Here is a 19,150-nt window from a genome sequence, read left to right on the forward strand (position 1 = left end):
CACTGTGCACTGGGGAAATTCCAAATAACTTAAAATGGCAAATATGACCGCATTATATATAATGGGTAAGAGGACAGATACAAGTAACACATGGCAAGAAAAGGAGTTTTACTGAAAAGACAGCATGGATTCAGAAGAGGAAGGTCGTGTTTTACCAAAATACTGGAATTCTATGAGGAAAGGGTATGATCAAAGTGGAGCATATGATATTATTTATCTTGACTTTCAGAAATCATTTTATAAGGTGCCTCATGAGAGTAGAGCATTAAACCGAAAGAAGTGGGAGTTCGGGATGTTATGTGTAGATGGATGTACAATTGGCTCAAACTCAGGAAGCAGAGGGTGATGGTGCGAGGATCCTTATCTGAATTGGCTGATGTTAAGAGTGGTGTCCAGGAGGGGTCAGGGCTAGGGCCGCTGCCGTTGTTAATATATATATATAAATGATTTGGAAGGGGATATAAATAACACACTGGTTAAGTTTGCAGATGATACTAAGGTTGGTGGATTAATCAGAATCAATTGAATCATTAAAGAGACAACAACAACAACAACAACAACAACAACATTTATTTATATAGCACATTTTCATACAAACAGTAGCTCAAAGTGCTTTACATATTAAAGAATAGAAAAATGAAAGACATAATTATAAAAAATAAATCAACATTAACATCGAATAAGACTAAGGTTCAATGGCCAGGGGGGACAGAAAAAACAAAAAAACTCCAGACGGCTGGAGAAAAATAAAATCTGTAGGGATTCCAGACCATGAGACCGCCCAGTCCCCTCTGGGCATTCTACCTAACATAAATGAAACAGTCCTCTTTGGATTTAGGATTCTCACGGAAGGGCTTGATGATGATGGTCACGTAGACTTCTGCCTTTTAATCCGTCCATCATTGTTTGAGCATCATGGAGCTCCACAAAGAAACCGGAAAAAGAAACAGAAAAGAGAGTAGGGGTCAGTACCGATTTTAGAGCCACCATGAATAGTTGTTATGATGAATTGAACATACAGAGTATCAGGATTAAGTTAAATTACGATTAAAATGAAGTTATAAAAAGGCCATGTTAAAGTAATGTGTTTTCAGCAGTGTTTTAAAGTGCTCTACTGTATCAGCCTGGCGAATTCCTATTGGCAGGCTATTCCAGATTTTAGGTGCATAACAGCAGAAGGCCGCCTCACCACTTCTTTTAAGTTTTGTTCTTGGAATTCTAAGGAGACACTCATTTGAGGATCTGAGGTTACGATTTGGAATATAAGGTGTCAGACATTCCGATATATAAGATGGGGCGAGATTATTTAAGGCTTTATAAACCATAAGCAGAATTTTAAAGTCAATCCTGAATGACACAGGTAACCAGTGTAGTGACATCAAAACTGGAGTAATACGTTCTGATTTTCTTTTCCTAGTTAGGATTCTAGCAGCTGCATTCTGCACTAGTTGCAAATGATTTATATCTTTTTTGGGTAGTCCTGAGAGGAGTGCGTTACAGTAATCTAGTCGACTGAAAACAAACGCGTGAACTAATTTCTCAGCATCTTTCAGTGATAAAAGAGGTCTAACTTTACTTATGTTTCTTAAGTGAAAAAATGCTGTCCTAATGATCTGATTAATATGTGATTTAAAATTCAGATTACAGTCAACAATCACCCCTAAGCTTTTTACCTCCGTCTTGACTTTTAATCCTAATGTATCCAGTTTATTTCTAATAGCCTCATTGTATCCATTATTGCTGATCACTAAAATTTCAGTTTTCTCTTTATTTAACTTGAGAAAATTACTATTCATCCATTCTGAGATACAAAGAGGGGCTATCACCTTCCAGACAGTTTTCAAAAGTCATTACGAAGGGAAACAGAATCTATCTATCTATCTATTATATAGTGCCTTTCACATCTATCTATCTATTGTGGTAGCCGGCCCGGACACAGACAGGCGGACACGTTGACCTCACCCACAACACGTTTATTACACATATTTACAGTTCATAAAGTGCTCACAAACCCCAAGGTCCAGGCCAAACTCGAATCCCTTACTCTTCTTCAGGCCGCCTCTTTTCCTTCTCCTGAGCTCTGTCATACTCCACTCCCAACTCTCACCGCTCAATGCAGGAAGGCGGCCCCTTTTATCATCACCCGGATGTGCTCCATGGCAATCTTCCTCCGGCAATCCCTAGTGTGGCGTAAGTGCCGGCTGCGCACCCGGAAGCATTCCGGGTGTCCCCTCTTCTCTTCCCCCCAGCACTTCCGGGTGTGGTGGAAGTGCTGAGGTCCAGGGCTCCCAAGGCAGCGGTCACCCCCACGTGGTCTGGGTCAGGCGTAAGCCCTCTTCCGGTCTTCTGGGGCGTCCTGGCCGGGTCGACCCCCCAACCACCTGCGACAGTTTCTATCTATCTATTATATAGTGTCTTTCATATCTATTTATCTATTATTTAGTTCCTCTTAGATCTATCTATCAATCTATTATGTAGTGCCTTTCATATCTATTTATCTATTATATAGTTCATTTCATATGCATCTATCTGTCTGTTTATCTATTATATAGTTCCTTTATTATCTATATATAAGAGCATGGGTTTGTCCTCTGATGAAATGGCATCCTTCACTCTTAATACATCTAGAATCGGCTCCAGCCTCCCTTGACGTAACAAATGGATTCTACAAAGTGAGTAAATGGATGGATAAATCTTCAAGCAGTAAAAGAATTCTGTCTCCCTAGCATCCTGCCAGTGTTCTTGTGAAACACATGTTGCTTAATGTCACTGAACCAAATAAGACTGTGGGAATGACTTTCGTTAGCAGCACTGGTCCGCTGATTTTAATTCAAACCATATAAGAAAGCTCCTGACAAAAATTCCCAACTCCCTGTATACTTGGAGAAGTCTGAAATATAGCATTTTCAGACTATAAATGTCTTGTGTCCCCAGGGAGCATTTCTACTAGTGTTTTCCAGAACACGGCCAGCTTATCTGATGTGAACAGAAGAGAATACAAATAAATAAATCAGCGACCTGCTGGCAATGGAAATTAAGGAAGTGGCATGTCGGCATTTCCCTCTGAGCCAAGAAAAACCCTGGCTTTAGCAATTCATCGTGGGATTAGAAAGTGGTCAAGCAGTGCATCACTGCAGCACGTGACTGCTTACCACAGCGAATAATGAGTCAGACAAAGTCAATAAGGATGAATGTAGAGTACTGTCAACCAGACAATAATAGTTAGGCCACACAGAATCATTGAACTTGCCTCCTTGACTGCATCCTGCCACATTAGATAAGCTAATTCAGCTTTTTGCGATTACATAAGTGCACAATTGTGATCTCATATTAGAGATTTATTGAACAATACAACATCAAAGCATTACCCAAAGTGACATAGTGACCCTAGAGATGTCAGCCATTGAAGAGGAGCTCTTTAGATGAGCTGGTCTGTGCCTTATCTGCTGAAGTGAGACCAAGCCTCATCTCCTTTACAATGGGTTCAGAAGCAGGGATGCCCTAAAAATGTACAAGGGGGAACCCAAAAATAATTTTTTTTTTTTTTTCTGGAGGCTGGAGGGACATTAGTTCTGTTGTTTGCCAGCTAGGTGCATGTATTAGACTGCCCTCTGAATCATTTGGTCAAGTGGTGTTCTTGGGGAAAGGTCTATAAGGTCAGTGTAATTTTTTTCTTGAGCCTCTGTTACCATCTTTGTCAATTTTGTGATGGCAGATTTGAAAGAATAACGTGTTTGCATCAAGTTCTGTTTCCTTTTGGGGAAACAGCAACAGAAGCTATCACAATGCTTCGAGAGGCTTTCAAAGAAGAAGCTTTGAGCCAGGCAAGGGTTTTTACCTTAAAGTGCTCAAGTGATTGGGTGATGTAGTGCGAAGAAAACAACCCAAATTGTGGCGAAACCGACTGGCTTCTGCATCACGACAACGCTTCTGCACACACAGCACTAAGTTTCTCATAAAAAACAGGATGACAATGGTCCCACCCACCCCACCCCACCCCACTCCCCAAACCTTGTACCCTGCGATTTTTTCTTATTTCCAAGAATGAAGAGGGACCTTAAAGGAAAGCATTTTCAGGAGGTAGAGGACGTTGCCAGAGTTTCAGAACAGTTTTGAACAATGGAAAAAGTGGCGGGACAAATGAATTGTGTCTCTGGGAGAGTATTTTGAGGGTGATTACATTTTAGAAATGTTCAGAGGAATATAACAATCTCATTATTTTTGGGTCACGCCTCGTATAACATGGCCAGACAGAAGTTTGAGAATGCTATGTAATGATATGACTTTATGGGAGACTGTGGCGTAGTGTTGTGACTCTGTTAGGTATTTAATTCGGCTTGGGACATCTCAACCCTTTGAACAATTATGTTTGGATTTTGACGTATAAGTCAGGTCTTGAAACCAAAAAAATCGATCATAAAAATCAGACCACAACTTATACGCCCATTTAAAAATGCGACACTTAATTCTCTTCTTGCCTCCTCCAATCTTGCACCAGTTTCTCAGATGCATCAAAATGAGTTGCAGCAGTGCAGATACCAATTTCTTTCACTACATCAACAACGTTTAATTCAAAACCCGCTGTAAATTCTCTTCTGATCGAACGCTCTGTCGTAGATAATGGATGCTCTTACAAAAAAAGTATGAGGGTGTGAGATACAAAAAACACAAATCAGGGCAAACGTTGCTTCAGAATAGTTTGGCTATTACCGTTTGGTAACATAGGCACAATACAAAGAAAAAAAAAGCCAGTGTGCTCAGTGGTTACTCTCTCAGGTGGGCGTTAGCATATCATAATCTCTTGGACCAATAACATGAATTTTTTGCATTCGACTTATATGACCGACATTATAAATTACCAGACAATTTACGGTAAAATCAAGTCCCAACTTATCCGTAGGGGAACTTATCTGTGAGTATATACGGTATTTATTTTATAATTCAAAGTGTAATTTTGAAAGTAAAAATGAGTCAGAGCCGTTCCTGATGCCATTTTCTTGAATCTGTGCAAGATGTTACTTTGGCATCCCCGTTGTCATGATCGAGGCTGGGTTGCTATGGGTGTGGCATATTCACCATAACCTCAGCCTTAAGTACAAAAATTGGGTTACAAGGTCACTTTCTTCTCTCTGAGTGTGGTAGATAAATCCTTACAAGACTTTCTTGTGATTCTTTATTATTTACTCCTTTTTTCTGCTTCAGCTTTGACATTGAGTCCTACTTTTGTGTTATATTTAAGAATTTGAGTGGCTTGATTTTATTGCTTTTGATCCCAGCACATCTTGTTTTCTGGTCACATCTTTAAAATAATATCTCCAGTCATTGAAGCAAAAGATTTTAAATCCCAAGACTATTAACCTTCCTGTGGGCTAGCATAAAAAAACACCTGTGTTCAGGATATTAGGTATACTAAACCAAGTTAGAAAATGTCTAACAGCCAGTTGCATTCGAGAACTGTGCAGGCACAGTGGCCTTCCATGGACTGAGATCATTAGCTCCTGAAGGTTGTAGAATCTTCTCAGTTCATTTAAGTTTTGTTGGGCCAGAGGTTATCTCACATGGACCGGGCAAAATGCTGAAAACAGGTTCTCCTCCATTCTAAATGGGAGCGGAAATTATGTTCATGGCCATGTAACACCAAAACATTCCCCTATTACTACGCAGTTCCCGCAAGACACTCCCAATGTTCACATGTGTAACACAGTGACGGGTGGCCTCGGCCAGAACGCAAGCTGGATGGAATAACCGGGGGAGAGAGCATCTCCAAGCACTACCTCCCTTGGGATGCTAGAGGGCAGCCCTCCTGGGTGGCTGTCATACCACAGATTTCCGTAGGGCACGCTGGGAGCTGGAGTTTGGTACAGCCCTGTTGGGTTCTGTAGAGGGCTGCCAGGGGGCGCTGCAGAACCCTACAATGGACTTTCACCACACCTGGGAGTGATTCCAGGTAATATTGATGAGCCACCTGGAGCTCTCCCAAGAGCTGAATAAAAGGAGCCGCCTCACTCCATTTAGGGAGACAGAGTCGGGAGGAGGTGGACGAAGTTTGCTGGGAGAGGAGTGGTGGGAGAAAGGAGAGAAGAAGGAAAAAGACTATGTACTTTATGTACTGTGCTGTGGGGAGCAGAGAAAAGCACTCTCCAGCTGTAAATGAACATGTGTGCTGGACTGGAACTTGTGTCTGCCTGTTTGTTTCGGGTTAGGGAGGCTGTACACGCCCTGGTGGTCCACAACACATACTGTATATATTTGCGTATAAGTTGGGTCTTGAAACCCAAAAAATCGATCATAAAATCAGACTGCGACTTATACACCCATTCAAAAATATGACACTTCATTTTTTTTCTACTTCTTCTTGCCTCCTCCAATCTCACATCAGTTTCTCAGACACATCGAACTTTGTTGCAGCAGCGCAGTTACCAATTTCTTTTGCTACTTCAATGGCTTTTAATTTAAAACCAGCTTCATATTTTCTTCTGATCGAACACTCCATCGTAGATAAGGGATGCTCTTACGATAAAGGAGTATGAGAGTGTGAGATACAAAAAACACAAATCGGTGCAAATGTTGCTTTGGAATAGTTCAGGTATTACCCTGTGGTCACATAGGCACAATACATTTGGTGGTTACTCTCTCAGGTGGGCATTAGCATATCATAATTTCTTGGACCAATAGCGTGAGTTTTACACATTCGATTTATATGAGTGACAATATAAAATACTAGAAATTATACAGTAAAATCAAGACCCAAGTTATCGACCGGAGAACTTGAATGTGAGTATACTGTAAATGGTAAATTACAGCCAACAGTACATGCCGTGTGATATCCTAACCACAATGGTATAAAGTTCAGTTCTGTGCACTTCCTGATTATCCAATATTGCAGACGCAATTAAGAAAAAATTTTTAGTGTTTCTGATTTCAAATCTTTCCTGTGAATTTTTGACAATTTAGTTTTGTCTTCCTTCTTTGGCAGAAAATGCTTGTGGCAGATTATAAGATTACGATGGTCAAGAACAATTAGTGACGAGGATTTGAGAGTAAAAACTGGTCACATGGAGCAGAGTGGAACAGGCGTAGTGAGAATGATAAGATGGTCAGGACATGTAAGGCGCATGGACCAGTCAAGGACAGTGTGGAAAGATGATTTCCAGTATGAATGAGAAAAGCAGGAAGGCCAAGAAACAGGTGGTGATAGACGAAGCAAGAGACAGAGGAGCCATGGGAAGAAACTTGGAGGAAGTCGCACAGTATAGAGAGAAGTCTAGGAAGCTTTATAACAGGAGGGGCCGCAGCAATAAAGACAACAGAAATGTGGCAAACTAGACGAGGTTTTATTTTCTGGCTGTTGTGATCTTGTCACTCACAAAGCTCAATAATGGGTTTGTGCTTCTATAACAAAAGCAGGATCTGATAAAATCACAGGCAGGCATGAAAAGAGTCAGCCTCACCACCTCAGAGAGCATGGCCAAAAACTCAAAAGGCAGGCTTATGACCTGCACAGGCATAAAAATGTGGCAAAGATTTTCAAAGCCACAAATTATCAAAAGGAGGAAAAGAATACAAAAAATGTAAAAAAAAAAAAAACATTCTGAAAGAAGCAAAGGAGCACAAAAAGGTAAGGCAGAAAAAGGGTGAAAAATAGGTTTTGCTTAAAAGATGAAGATGTAAACAAATAAATTAAAATACAGAACTAAATAAATAGATCATTAAACAAAGGAGAAATTGAAGCCAGTAAATTCAGAAATAAAAAATAATAAGAAACACAAATAGGAATCAAAATCAAATAAAAAAGCTCCAGTGTAACAGGAGCATCCCTTTTAATGCAATGTCTACAAAATGTCCACTACACAGAGATCTTTTTAACTTTGGCATTAAAAAATCTTCTTTTCTGTTAATCAGTATTGAAAAGGCCAAATTAAATCCAATTCGAGGTTTAACAACAATAAAATGTAAAATCATCCAAGATAGTGAATACTTTTTTATAGGCACCTTACTAACTGGCGTCAGCACTTCAGCTAATTGATTAGTGCCTCGCCTACTTTGGCTCAACATAAAGGAGACAGGGCAGACAACTAAATAAGCTATCTATATTAACAGAACACAAACATGACAATACGGTAGGTAAACATCACAACATTATATCAATACAATAAAGGACAAGGTGAATTTAATACTGTATTAGTAAGAAAATATACAAAATTATATTAAAAAAAAATGACAAAACCTAAAAAAAAAGAAAACATACTTAAGCCAGGGATGATACACTGACTGAAACACAACAAGGGCTCTTTACACTCTAAGCCTGCCTCAACACTTCTCTAGGCAAAAAAAACAAGATTAACAACAAGCAAACCAAGTTCTTTATCTGTAAACATGCAAAGTCCTGACTATGAAAGAAGAGTTACTGCTAATGAAACGCTTAGAAAGGTTTTATTCACTAATCCAAAAACCTAGGGCCTCATGCATAACGCCGTGTGTACAATTTGCACTATAACATGACATAAGCACAAAAGCCGAAATGTGCTTACGCACAGAAAAATCCAGATGCAGGAATCTGTGTGTACTCCAACTTTCGCAAGTAACGCATGTGCACGCACCTGTTGTCCCGCCCAATTCCTCCCAGAATTACGCCTCTTTGAATATGCAAATCAATATAAATACCCCTTAAGCTCAGTGTTCTATGAAAAGACAATGGAAAAAGCACAGGGGAACATATAAGAATTTCAGCTAATACCAAGTGGAGGCAAAGGAAAAACATACTATTTGTTGATTTAAATGGTGGTATAATCAACAAAAGGAAGTTGATCGAGTGACATAGCGTGTTGGAGAAACTCGAAAGCTCGAGTTCACAAATTCACACAGTGCCTGAAATAAAAAAGAAGTCACATATCAAAGTCGCCGTGAAAAGGTGAGATGTAGCCCACTGTCTGAGTGTCATATGAAAGCTTATTAGGGTACAGAGAAAAAAAAGGCACACAGTGAGGAAAAAGCACGAAATGTCAATTTCAATCTCGACATTTCCACTTTAATCACGTAGTTTATTTTGTCATTAAAGCAGAACATCATAAACTTCATCTTAAAATCATTTAATTTACTAGTTTCTCAAATCCCATCTTAACTAAATTAGCATGTTAAATGCTTTGTTTTGTATTTGATCTTCAATGTGCTCTATGTGTGTGAATCACTGCATGCTTCTGTTCTTTCTCTTTCTCCGACAGGAAACAGAATCCATTACATTCGTAATTACAGCTCTCTGAATAATTAAAATACTGAGATGCATACGTGATATAATTTTCATGATGATTGGAATGAAAGCATGTTATTAAATTGGGAACACGGTGGCGCAGTGATTGTCCATGTCTCACACAAGATGCTGCTGCGACCTTCAATGAAATAATTTATTGCAGCAGTACTGTCTCTTTCAAACGTACTAACCCCCAATTCCTGTCCTTACTTTTCTTTTTCCAAATACCCAATCGCCACACAATCAGCTCTGTAATAGACGTTAAGACATCTGTAAGCTTACAACGACGATTCTTCAAAACTTTTAAGGAACATTGAAATATCTTCATAGTACACATTTAATTATTCTGTCCTTCTAGTGTTGCGCCAGCCGCAGCAAAATATACTGCGCAAGGCAGGAACAATACGTGAACTTGCTAGCGCTGCAGCAACCGTGTCCTCACATGTTTAATTATTAACAATACAGATTATTTAAATGAAGTTAAAGTTCTATCTGTATAATATAATCAACATATTTTGCTGCATTTCATCTTAAAAATGATATTGTCATCATATGTAAATACACGCTTTATAAAGTCGAACAGGTTGTGCAATATTATAGCTGTAGTGCAAGTTTACATTGAGGTGATTGTACTTATAAGTACAAACTGTTCTACAAGGAGTAATTGATTGAGTGCGTTTATAGTTCTTGGGATGAAACTGTTTCTGAACCACAATGTCCGTACAGAAAAGGCTTTGAAACGTTTTGCCGTGGCTGAGGCAGCGTGTGCTTGATGCTGTATAACGATAATTCTCTTTCCGATCAGCTGCTGCTGTGATTCCCCACTCAGATACAGTGATATAAATACTCCGAGTGGTGCAGTGAGAGTAATATGGAAAAAGATGATCCGCTGTGGCAACCCTTAACAGGAGCAGATGAAAGAAGAAGGTGCAGTAAGAGTAACAATGTTAAAGCAGTTATGGTATTTGGAATACTATGGCTATTCCCTGGGTCATTATATTGTTACAGGCTACTTAAAATCAGATGCATTACACTAATAAAAATTATATGGTTAATTTCAGTGTATTTATTAAGCCGCATCAGGAAAAGAAAGGATAACCACACAGGAACAGTAGCACTGCTTTGACGCTGGGTGCCGCCAGTCTGCAAAACTGAGCGGAGAACTTGCGTACGACGGGGTATGAGGTACCAAAGAAATGTGTGTGGCTTTACGCCAAGTTTAGGTTTTATACATCGTGATTTGAACGTGGAAATGTTTTTACGCAACATTTCTGTGCATATGCACCGTTTATACATGAGGCCCCTGGACCGTATAACCTGCACTGCCATCTTTTAGAGTGTCAGCAACTAACGTTATGATGGCATGTTGTCTCTGATCAGTTCACTAACCACCTGTAAAATCAAGAGCTTTGCCTTACAGGTCAGTACAAAATGTACAAGTTGTATATTTTTATTAGGTGATAATTTTCAAATGAGTGTTTTAGAGATATGTTTCACTCATGTTTTCTCACAGCCTGTCTTATCTGCATGGATTTTATTATTATCTTCTAGTTACACATCATGAGCATTTTTGTTGGTGACTGACAACCTCAATCACATTAAAAGTTTAGAAATGTATTTATTTCCCTGGGGGAATTTGCCTTTTTTGAGAAGCTCAATAAATAAGTAAATAAATAAATGCATATATATTATGACAAATACCAATACGCATTGATAAAATGAAAGAAAACCCCTGAATCTCCTAAAGATAAAAAGAGCAGACACAGTCACAGGGAGGCACTATAAAAGTATGCTGCTGTAGAGTGAAGGACCCTCAGTCACGTTTCCCCTCTGCTGAATCATTCATTGGCTCAAAGTGTTAATGTGTCAGAGAGAAGAAGTGAATGTTTGTTCATAATGGCCATCGGTATTGTCTTCATTCTGTCCTTTTAAATTCTCAATTACCTCCGGCAGGTCCAGAGGACATCCCATAACTGAGTTTGCTCTTTTAATCGGCTAGTTGATTCAGTGGGCCTCTCTTGAAGTTATGTTATGTTATGTTATGTTATGTTAAGGATGTCAATACCCATATCAAAGGAATGCTGTCTCCTCTAAGAAAAAATACAAGTACAGCTTTAAGAAAAGTAAAAAAGAAAATAATGATGTTTTAAAAAAGTGTATTATCCAAAGTAACAGACCTCCTCACTACAATTTCTTTTCCAGATGGTCTGGCTGCTTTTAGAGCATTCCTCAAAACGGAGTTCAGCGAGGAGAACATTGAGTTCTGGCTGGCATGTGAAGACTACAAAAAGACCAAGTCCCCAGCAAAGTTGGCCTCTAAGGCAAAGAAAATTTATGAAGAGTTCATCGATGTCCAGTCTCCTAGAGAGGTAACAGTGTCTTTCATCATATACAAGATGGTCTATGATTAAATCAAAATGTATTGTATATAAGGTATACCATTAGGGATTAGAAAAACCTTTGATTCCACTAGGCAAACTAACTTCTCATGATAAACAGGACAGCTAACATCAAGACCTAATGCTATTTAGCACTTTCATTCATTGAATCAAAGTTTCTGGTTAATCTGCAAGTAAACACACAGAATAATGGCTAAGCATAAACTGCTTATTATTAGACAATTACTGTATAAGGTAGGAAATTGTCACATTTTACTTAATGCTTTGAAGTAGATGCAGAACCAGTTAATGTATCAGTGTGTTATGCGGGTGCAGAGTGAGGTCGCACCAATGTTTGGGTCCAGGGCCACATGGCACTCGTTTGGAAGAATGATTCGCGAGCATGTTTCCAAATTCAAATCATCCCACTGTTCAAGCACCATTCCGATGCTCCTGCAGGAGAAAAAGTTAAAGAGGGCTAAGTTTTAAAAGAAAACTAGCAGAAACACACATGTACAGAAATTCAGGATGGAATTCAGAGCAGAAACAAAGTGAAACTTACCTTCAAGGTAAATGAGCAGCCAGTGCCTTGCAGTTACCAATAGTGATGTGCGAGTCACAAACAATTTATTTCTTTTTAAGCGACTCTTTACAGTGAATATTTAGTACCAATTTGTGAGCATGAACAAGTCTATTCAGTGGATAATCTTACCTTACAGATTGGAAGTTTAAGTGCATGCACAAGAACTGTATGAAATATGAGTCGACTCGCTTGATTTGTGAACGAGTCACTACACTCTTAAAAACACTGGTTCTTTAATGGCATTTTATGGTTCTTTACTGGGTTGATTGGTCTTCGGGATGGTGTGAACTTCAGAGCTGTTGAGTTTGAGGAGCAGTGAGAAGAGAGTGTGATTTTGTACATAGTAACACTGACAGATTTTACTTGTTTATATTAGTTTTTTTATAGTTTTGGTGGAGGTTATTCTTTTGTAACAGGTGCTAATTTTTCATTATTATCTTCATGCTTAATTTTTCCACATTTTGAGTTTGATTATTTCCTCCCTGAGAGGAAGGAGGAAGAAGAACCCTTTTGCTTTATTTTGTTCATGAATTTTTGCTTTGTAGCTGCTGTAATTATTGTGTATAGCACCTACACATTTTTCTTGTTTTTGTTAATATTCTTAGAGCAGACTATATACATTTCCAAGATTAGGTTAGATCAGGTCAGCATGCACTGGTACAGCATATTGCCTCACCCACCACATGACAAAACAGTTCAGGATCATGGTTGGCAACCCCCCCATCTGGCGTTACGTGGGCGTCCCCTTGGCCTGATCCAGCTGCTCTGTTTCTCAACAGTGAGGGTCCTTGTTATGTATATGTAACCCCCTTGCACCACCCTTCCTTTAATCAGTGTGCAGGGCCCTGAGCTCTTTTTTTAATGGTGTTGTCACCTCTATTGTTGTACAATATACAGTGTACAATATACACAATATACAGTGCATCCGGAAAGTATTCACAGTGCATCACTTTTTCCACATTTTGTTATGTTACAGCCTTATTCCAAAATGGATTAAATTAATTTTTTCCTCAGAATTCTACACACAACACCCCATAATGACAATGTGAAAAAAGTTTACTTGAGGTTTTAGAAATTTTTTAAAAATAAAAAAAACTGAGAAATCACTTGTACATAAGTATTCACAGCCTTTGCTCAATACTTTGTCGATGCACATTTGGCAGCAATTACAGCTTCAAGTCTTTTTGAATATGATGCCACAAGCTTGGCACACCTATCCTTGGCCAGTTTCGCCCATTCCTCTTTGCAGCACCTCTCAAGCTCCATCAAGTTGGATGGGAAGCGTCGGTGCACAGCCATTTTAAGATCTCTCCAGAGATGTTCAATCGGATTCAAGTCTGGGCTCTGGCTGGGCCCCTCAAGGACATTCAGAGTTGTCCTGAAGCCACTCCTTTGATATCTCGGCTGTGTGCTTAGGGTCGTTGTCCTGCTGAAAGATGAACCGTCGCCCCAGTCTGAGGTCAAGAGCGCTCTGCAGCAGGTTTTCATCCAGGATGTCTCTGTATATTGCTGCAGTCATCTTTCCCTTTATCCTGACTAGTCTCCCAGTTCCTGCCGCTGAAAAACATCCCCACAGCATGATGCTGCCACCACCATGCTTCACTGTAGGGACGGTATTGGCCTGGTGATAAGCGGTGCCTGGTTTCCTCCAAACTTGACGCCTGGCATTCACACCAAGAGTTCAATCTTTGTCTTATCAGACCAGAGAATTTTGTTTCTCATGGTCTGAGAGTCCTTCAGGTCCCTTTTGGCAAACTTCAGGCGGGCTGCCATGTGCCTTTTACTAAGGAGTGGCTTCCGTCTGGCCACTCTACCATACAGGCCTGATTGATGGATTGCTGCAGAGATGGTTGTCCTTCTGGAAGGTTCTCCTCTCTCCACAGAGGACCTCTGACAGAGTGACCATCGGGTTCTTGGTCACCTCCCTGACTAAGGCCCTTTTCCCCTGATCGCTCAGTTTAGATGGCCGTCCAGCTCTAGGAAGGGTCCTGGTGGTTTTGAACTTCTTCCACTTACGGATGATGGAGGCCACTGTGCTCATTGGGACCTTCAAAGCAGCAGAAATTTTTCTGAAACCTTACCCAGATTCGTGCCTCGAGACAATCCTGTCTCGGAGGTCTACAGACAATTCCTTTGACTTCATGCTTGGTTTGTGCTCTGACATGAACTGTCAGCTGTGGGACCTTCTACAGACAGGTGTGTGCCTTTCCAAATCATGTCCAATCAACTGAATTTACCACAGGTGGACTCCAGTGAAGCTGCAGAAACATCTCAAGGATGATCAGGGGAAACAGGATGCACCTGAGCTCAATTTTGAATTGAATCCATTTTGGAATAAGGCTGTAACATAACAAAATGTGGAAAAAGTGATGCGCTGTGAATACTTTCCGGATGCACTGTATGCCACCTTCAGCCTTTAAACACATAACCAAATCACCGTTACTTAAATTTAAAAATAAAAAAAACCTCTCTTTACTTAAATGCAAAATGAACAGGTTTCCAAACTTGGTATTTTACAAATATATACAATACATAATAAAATACAAACACTAAATTATTTACAGCTATACATATATCGTGGGTCCGATACTACTGGTGAGCTCACCCCTATTAAATACCACAGTCAGTGAAGTTTACTTACTGCGTTGGGGGCCCCAAACCGAGCTCGGGTGTGTGGTGGCCAAACAAACGAAACAGAACTGGCCCCTTCACTTGAGGATTTAACTCAAGCAACTTAAAACAAACAAAAAAAAAAAAACACACCGGCCTTGTTTGACCTTTATCCTCAGGTACCTCCTTCGGGCCTCTCATCTCCTTCTCTCTCTTGAACAACCTCCTCACTCGCTGTTCGTCAGTGCCGAACTCAAGTCCTGCCGTCTTTCTCTTCTTCAGGTCACCAAATCACTCCGTCCACCACGTGTCTGTCCCTTAAGCACTCTTATATTGCTTCTTTCTGTCTAATCAGTTTAGCGTGTTGCTAAATCTTTCTCTTCTCCTTTTATGTTTTAGCGGTTTGCTAAATTTATTTCCTTTTTCTTTTTCCGTCTCATTTCGGCGTTCTGCCTCAACTGTCCCTCTCTTTTCTCTTTCTTTCTTCCCGTCATGTTTCGGCGTTCTGCCTCAACTATCTTTCTTTCCTTCTTGTTTTGGCATTTTGCCTGAAACTCTTTTTTTTCCTCCTTGTTTCAGCGTTTTGCCTGAAACTCCTTTCTTCAACTATCTTACATGGACTGTCTCCAGGCCAATCAGAGGACACTTACATATATAACTTAACCTTACCCAACCCCTATAACTTGTACCCCATTTCAATCAATAGACTTTATTAACACAACCTCGCATTTGGATATTCCTGTTTTTTTTTTCTTTTTAAACCTAGCCCAGGTTACATATATGTAAGAATTTAAGACTAAATATAAGGTCTATTTTAAATAATTTCATTAAATGTGCGATGTGCCTGCAGATATTACTGCTGGAACTTGTTAACACACATAAAATGACGGAAGTTTCATAATTGCTGCATTAGTGTCTGTCTTTATTAATATACTAGTTTACTGTTGGTTTAAGTGTAAAAACACAACAGTCCTATGAACTGAATCACCCTCGGTGAATTGCGCCACATGGCCATAGTGCCATAATTAACACTCCCTCACAATGCAGGTAATGTGCCTCAGTTGGGACACTGTGAGCAATCGCTCGTTCAACACAAAGTCAAATGAGCGGTACACACGGATTCTCTGAAGAGACACAGATATTATTTTGTAAATGATTTTTAGCACATCGAGAGTAAGCTAAAATTTCTGCTTTTGAACTGTGTCTCAATTCTCCTGTCCCTTGGTTGCTCAGTTATGGCTTCAGATCGAAACTGTGGTACCATTGAAATGTGCACCACATCATTATATTAGGCTTTTGAAAATCAAAACTATACAACAATAGGCTATATTATTTACATAATTATTATTGTAAAATATGGGGTTTTGAAAATATTAGAAATTTGACAAGTCTTTTTGCTCTTTGCTGAATTTAAAAATTGCCCTACTATTTTAGTCCTTTCATAGTCAAACCTGCCTAGTGACTCTTTGATTTGTATCCTCCACCAGGTAAACATTGACTTCCAGACAAGGGAAACAACAAAGAGAAACCTTCAAGAGCCGACGGCCTCCTGCTTTAACATGGCTCAGGGACGAATCCACAGCCTTATGGAAAAAGATTCTTATCCAAGGTTCTTGAGATCAAAAATCTACATGGACTTGTTGAACCAGACGCAGACCCATTCTCAGCGGAGATTCAGTTAGTCATTCAGATCAGGAAGATCCCTGAAGTGTAAAACTGTATATTCACGAACACGGCTTTGGATTTGGAGTTCTTGGGCCTGAAAATGTTGCTTGAATTACTGTACATGATGATTATTATTTATTGTAGAATTTTAGGAGAAACAGTTTAGGATATGAATGCAAGAGTAGAAATCAGTGAAAATTCAATGATTAAAAAGCTTTCTGACAGTATAAATAGATTTAGTGATTAATGTTACTTTGCCATTAGTACTAGGAACCAGACCAAACAAGGCTAGGCTCACCTCCTCTTATGTTTCCAATACTTTCTGGCAATAAGCTGTGAACTTTTGTGGCTTTTTTTAGTTCCTGTTTAACAACTTCAAAGAGCCAGTGGTGACATGGTGACACTTGTGTGGTCGTGTAGATGACAGACCTCTGCTGATAGCTTTATTTCTTTATGTGCAGGTTTTAAACACCCACTATAGTTGTTTGGACTTGTGTTACTTTGTAGAATCATCTCATCGAATGTGAAGTCATCCAACAAGTATGGCAAACCAGAGGCAGAATTCACGCACTTAATGACAGTGTTTAACACAACTAGGAGACTTTGATCCATAGAAAAGTGTTGAAAGAATTGACACACCATTCAATGTACAACAGTGCAAAGGGAAATTGAAAGTGAAACAAAAGTCTAACGAAGTATCAAATACAACACTTTATTTGCTCCATATATATTATTTGTATTGATCGTGCAGGATGGGAGCAGTTGAAAACCTAACCCTAATCCTAATACTGAAGTCAGAAGATAGGATGAAGTTGGGGAAAGCACGCTAAACTTGGAACCTGGAGAGCAAAAATCTAATAAATTAAGTTCAGCATGTAAGACAAAAAATCATAGTGAATGACTTGTATGGTTTTGTTTATTGTTTGTTTTTATCTGAAATATTCTCTGATTTTAGATAATAAGATGCCCTGCCCTGCCCTTACCCAAACCCTTACCTTAACCCCAGGGGGGTGGGGGCTCTAAGCCTAAAATAGTTGACTTAGGCCCTAAGCCTAAGATAGTGGGGCTGGGCTCTAAGTTTAAAATAGTAGGGCCGGGGTCTAAACCTAAGAGAGTAGGGTCAGGCCCTAAGCCTAAAATAGTGGGGTCAGGCCCTAAGGCTAAAATAGTGGGATTAGGCCCTTAACCTAAGATAGTGGAATGGGGCTTTTATTCTAAGGTTAATGGGATGATTTCAGGAGTTATGTAGTTGTGTAGTAGTGTGTAGTTATGTAGTAAGGAGGACAGGAGAGTTTAGATTTGGGCAGGGCAGCAGGACTATAGATAGACAGGAATTGTGAGTCGGAGGACAGTGAGAATCAGAAGTCCATTTAATACTGTAGTTGTATGTGAACGGGCTGTAATGATCCCAGTAGATTCAGTCATTAGCTACAGAATTTGGACCATGATAGTTATTATCTGAATTTGTTGTAAAATGATCAATGACCCAGAGCAATTTGAGGGTTATTGTTTAAAAATACATGTACAAAAAAAAAATACAGTTAGGGTCATTTATAGTAGTCGGGATTGGATGATGGAGGAATAGTTTATGAATGGCTTATGATTACTTTTTAACTTAGGATAGTATAGGGATCTTTTATGAAATTTCTTTTGGCCTTCGGGCTTTTTTCCCCTACCCTAAACCTAATCCTAATACTGAAGTCAGAAGATAGGATGAAGTTGGGGAAAGCACGCTAAACTTGGAACCTGGAGAGCAAGAATCTAATAAATTAAGTTCAGCATGTAAGACAAAAAATCATAGTGAATGATTAAAGAGAGATTGTCAAAAATCATAAACAAAAAATATACATCTGAGCAAGGCAAAACTGGATTTCATAACCAAAGAGCCTTTTCACTGAACAAATTAACAGAGCACTGTGTGTTTTTAGTAGAATTCAAACTTGGAATAGCAGAAAGTGTATGATGAGGACCCTCATATCTTTGACTTGGTGTTCTTCCAGTTGACTTTACCTCACAACAGCATAGCAGCCATCAAGAAAAATCCGGAATTCACTGGGAGAGTTCAAAAAATGACTAATGTAGGCAAATACTCATTGAAACAAAACATAAATGTGGCCATTGGATTTGTGGGTCTCAAAACCCTCCTAAACAATATATAAATTAGGAACCATTTATAAAAATTAGGTCCAAGAGTCAAATCATGACACTGAGGTTGCTGTAATGGCGTTTTGTCAGGGTCCACAGTACTTTAAGATTATCTAAATGTACGTTTTTTTCATTTGATCTGTAACATTTTTAGTCACGTCTCTGTTTTGAAACATCATACTTTGGCATAGGCATTCTCCCATTGCAGGGCTGCTGGCATGCATGTGTCAATCGGTGACGCATTAGATGTCATCTTATTTAAGATCAAGAGTCTACTGCAGTTTCTCATCTGAGGTTTAAACTCAATAAAGGAATTACAAAAGAAATATCAGAAGTTTTAAGGATTTCAAGTTTCCAACTTTTGCCTCCACTCCTACAAATCTAGTTTTGTCCCAATATGAAAGTTTACCAGATTAAGCTTTTTAAACGTTACTGATTCTCCCACTTGGTCTTTTACTGGCAGTTTGATCTCTTATTAAATACGTACTTGCAGGTTTCTCTTATAAATGACTAGCTGTCCCC

At 39.3% G+C, this 19,150-nt stretch overlaps 1 protein-coding gene across 1 annotated transcript in view; it reads left to right on the forward strand.

The window, feature by feature from the left end:
• LOC120514842 (regulator of G-protein signaling 8-like) overlaps window positions 1-18,179 on the forward strand; it is a 91,261-nt gene extending 73,082 nt beyond the window's left edge. Inside the window, exons 5-6 of the mRNA XM_039735439.1 lie at window positions 11,450-11,616; window positions 16,306-18,179. Of these exons, the coding sequence (XP_039591373.1) occupies window positions 11,450-11,616; window positions 16,306-16,500 (362 nt within the window). The 3' untranslated portion in view covers window positions 16,501-18,179. The remainder of the gene's footprint in view (window positions 1-11,449; window positions 11,617-16,305) is intronic.
• Window positions 18,180-19,150: the final 971 nt, after the last annotated feature.

This window comes from Polypterus senegalus, chromosome 14 (genome assembly GCF_016835505.1).
Source record: "Polypterus senegalus isolate Bchr_013 chromosome 14, ASM1683550v1, whole genome shotgun sequence".
Lineage (NCBI taxonomy): Eukaryota > Metazoa > Chordata > Cladistia > Polypteriformes > Polypteridae > Polypterus > Polypterus senegalus.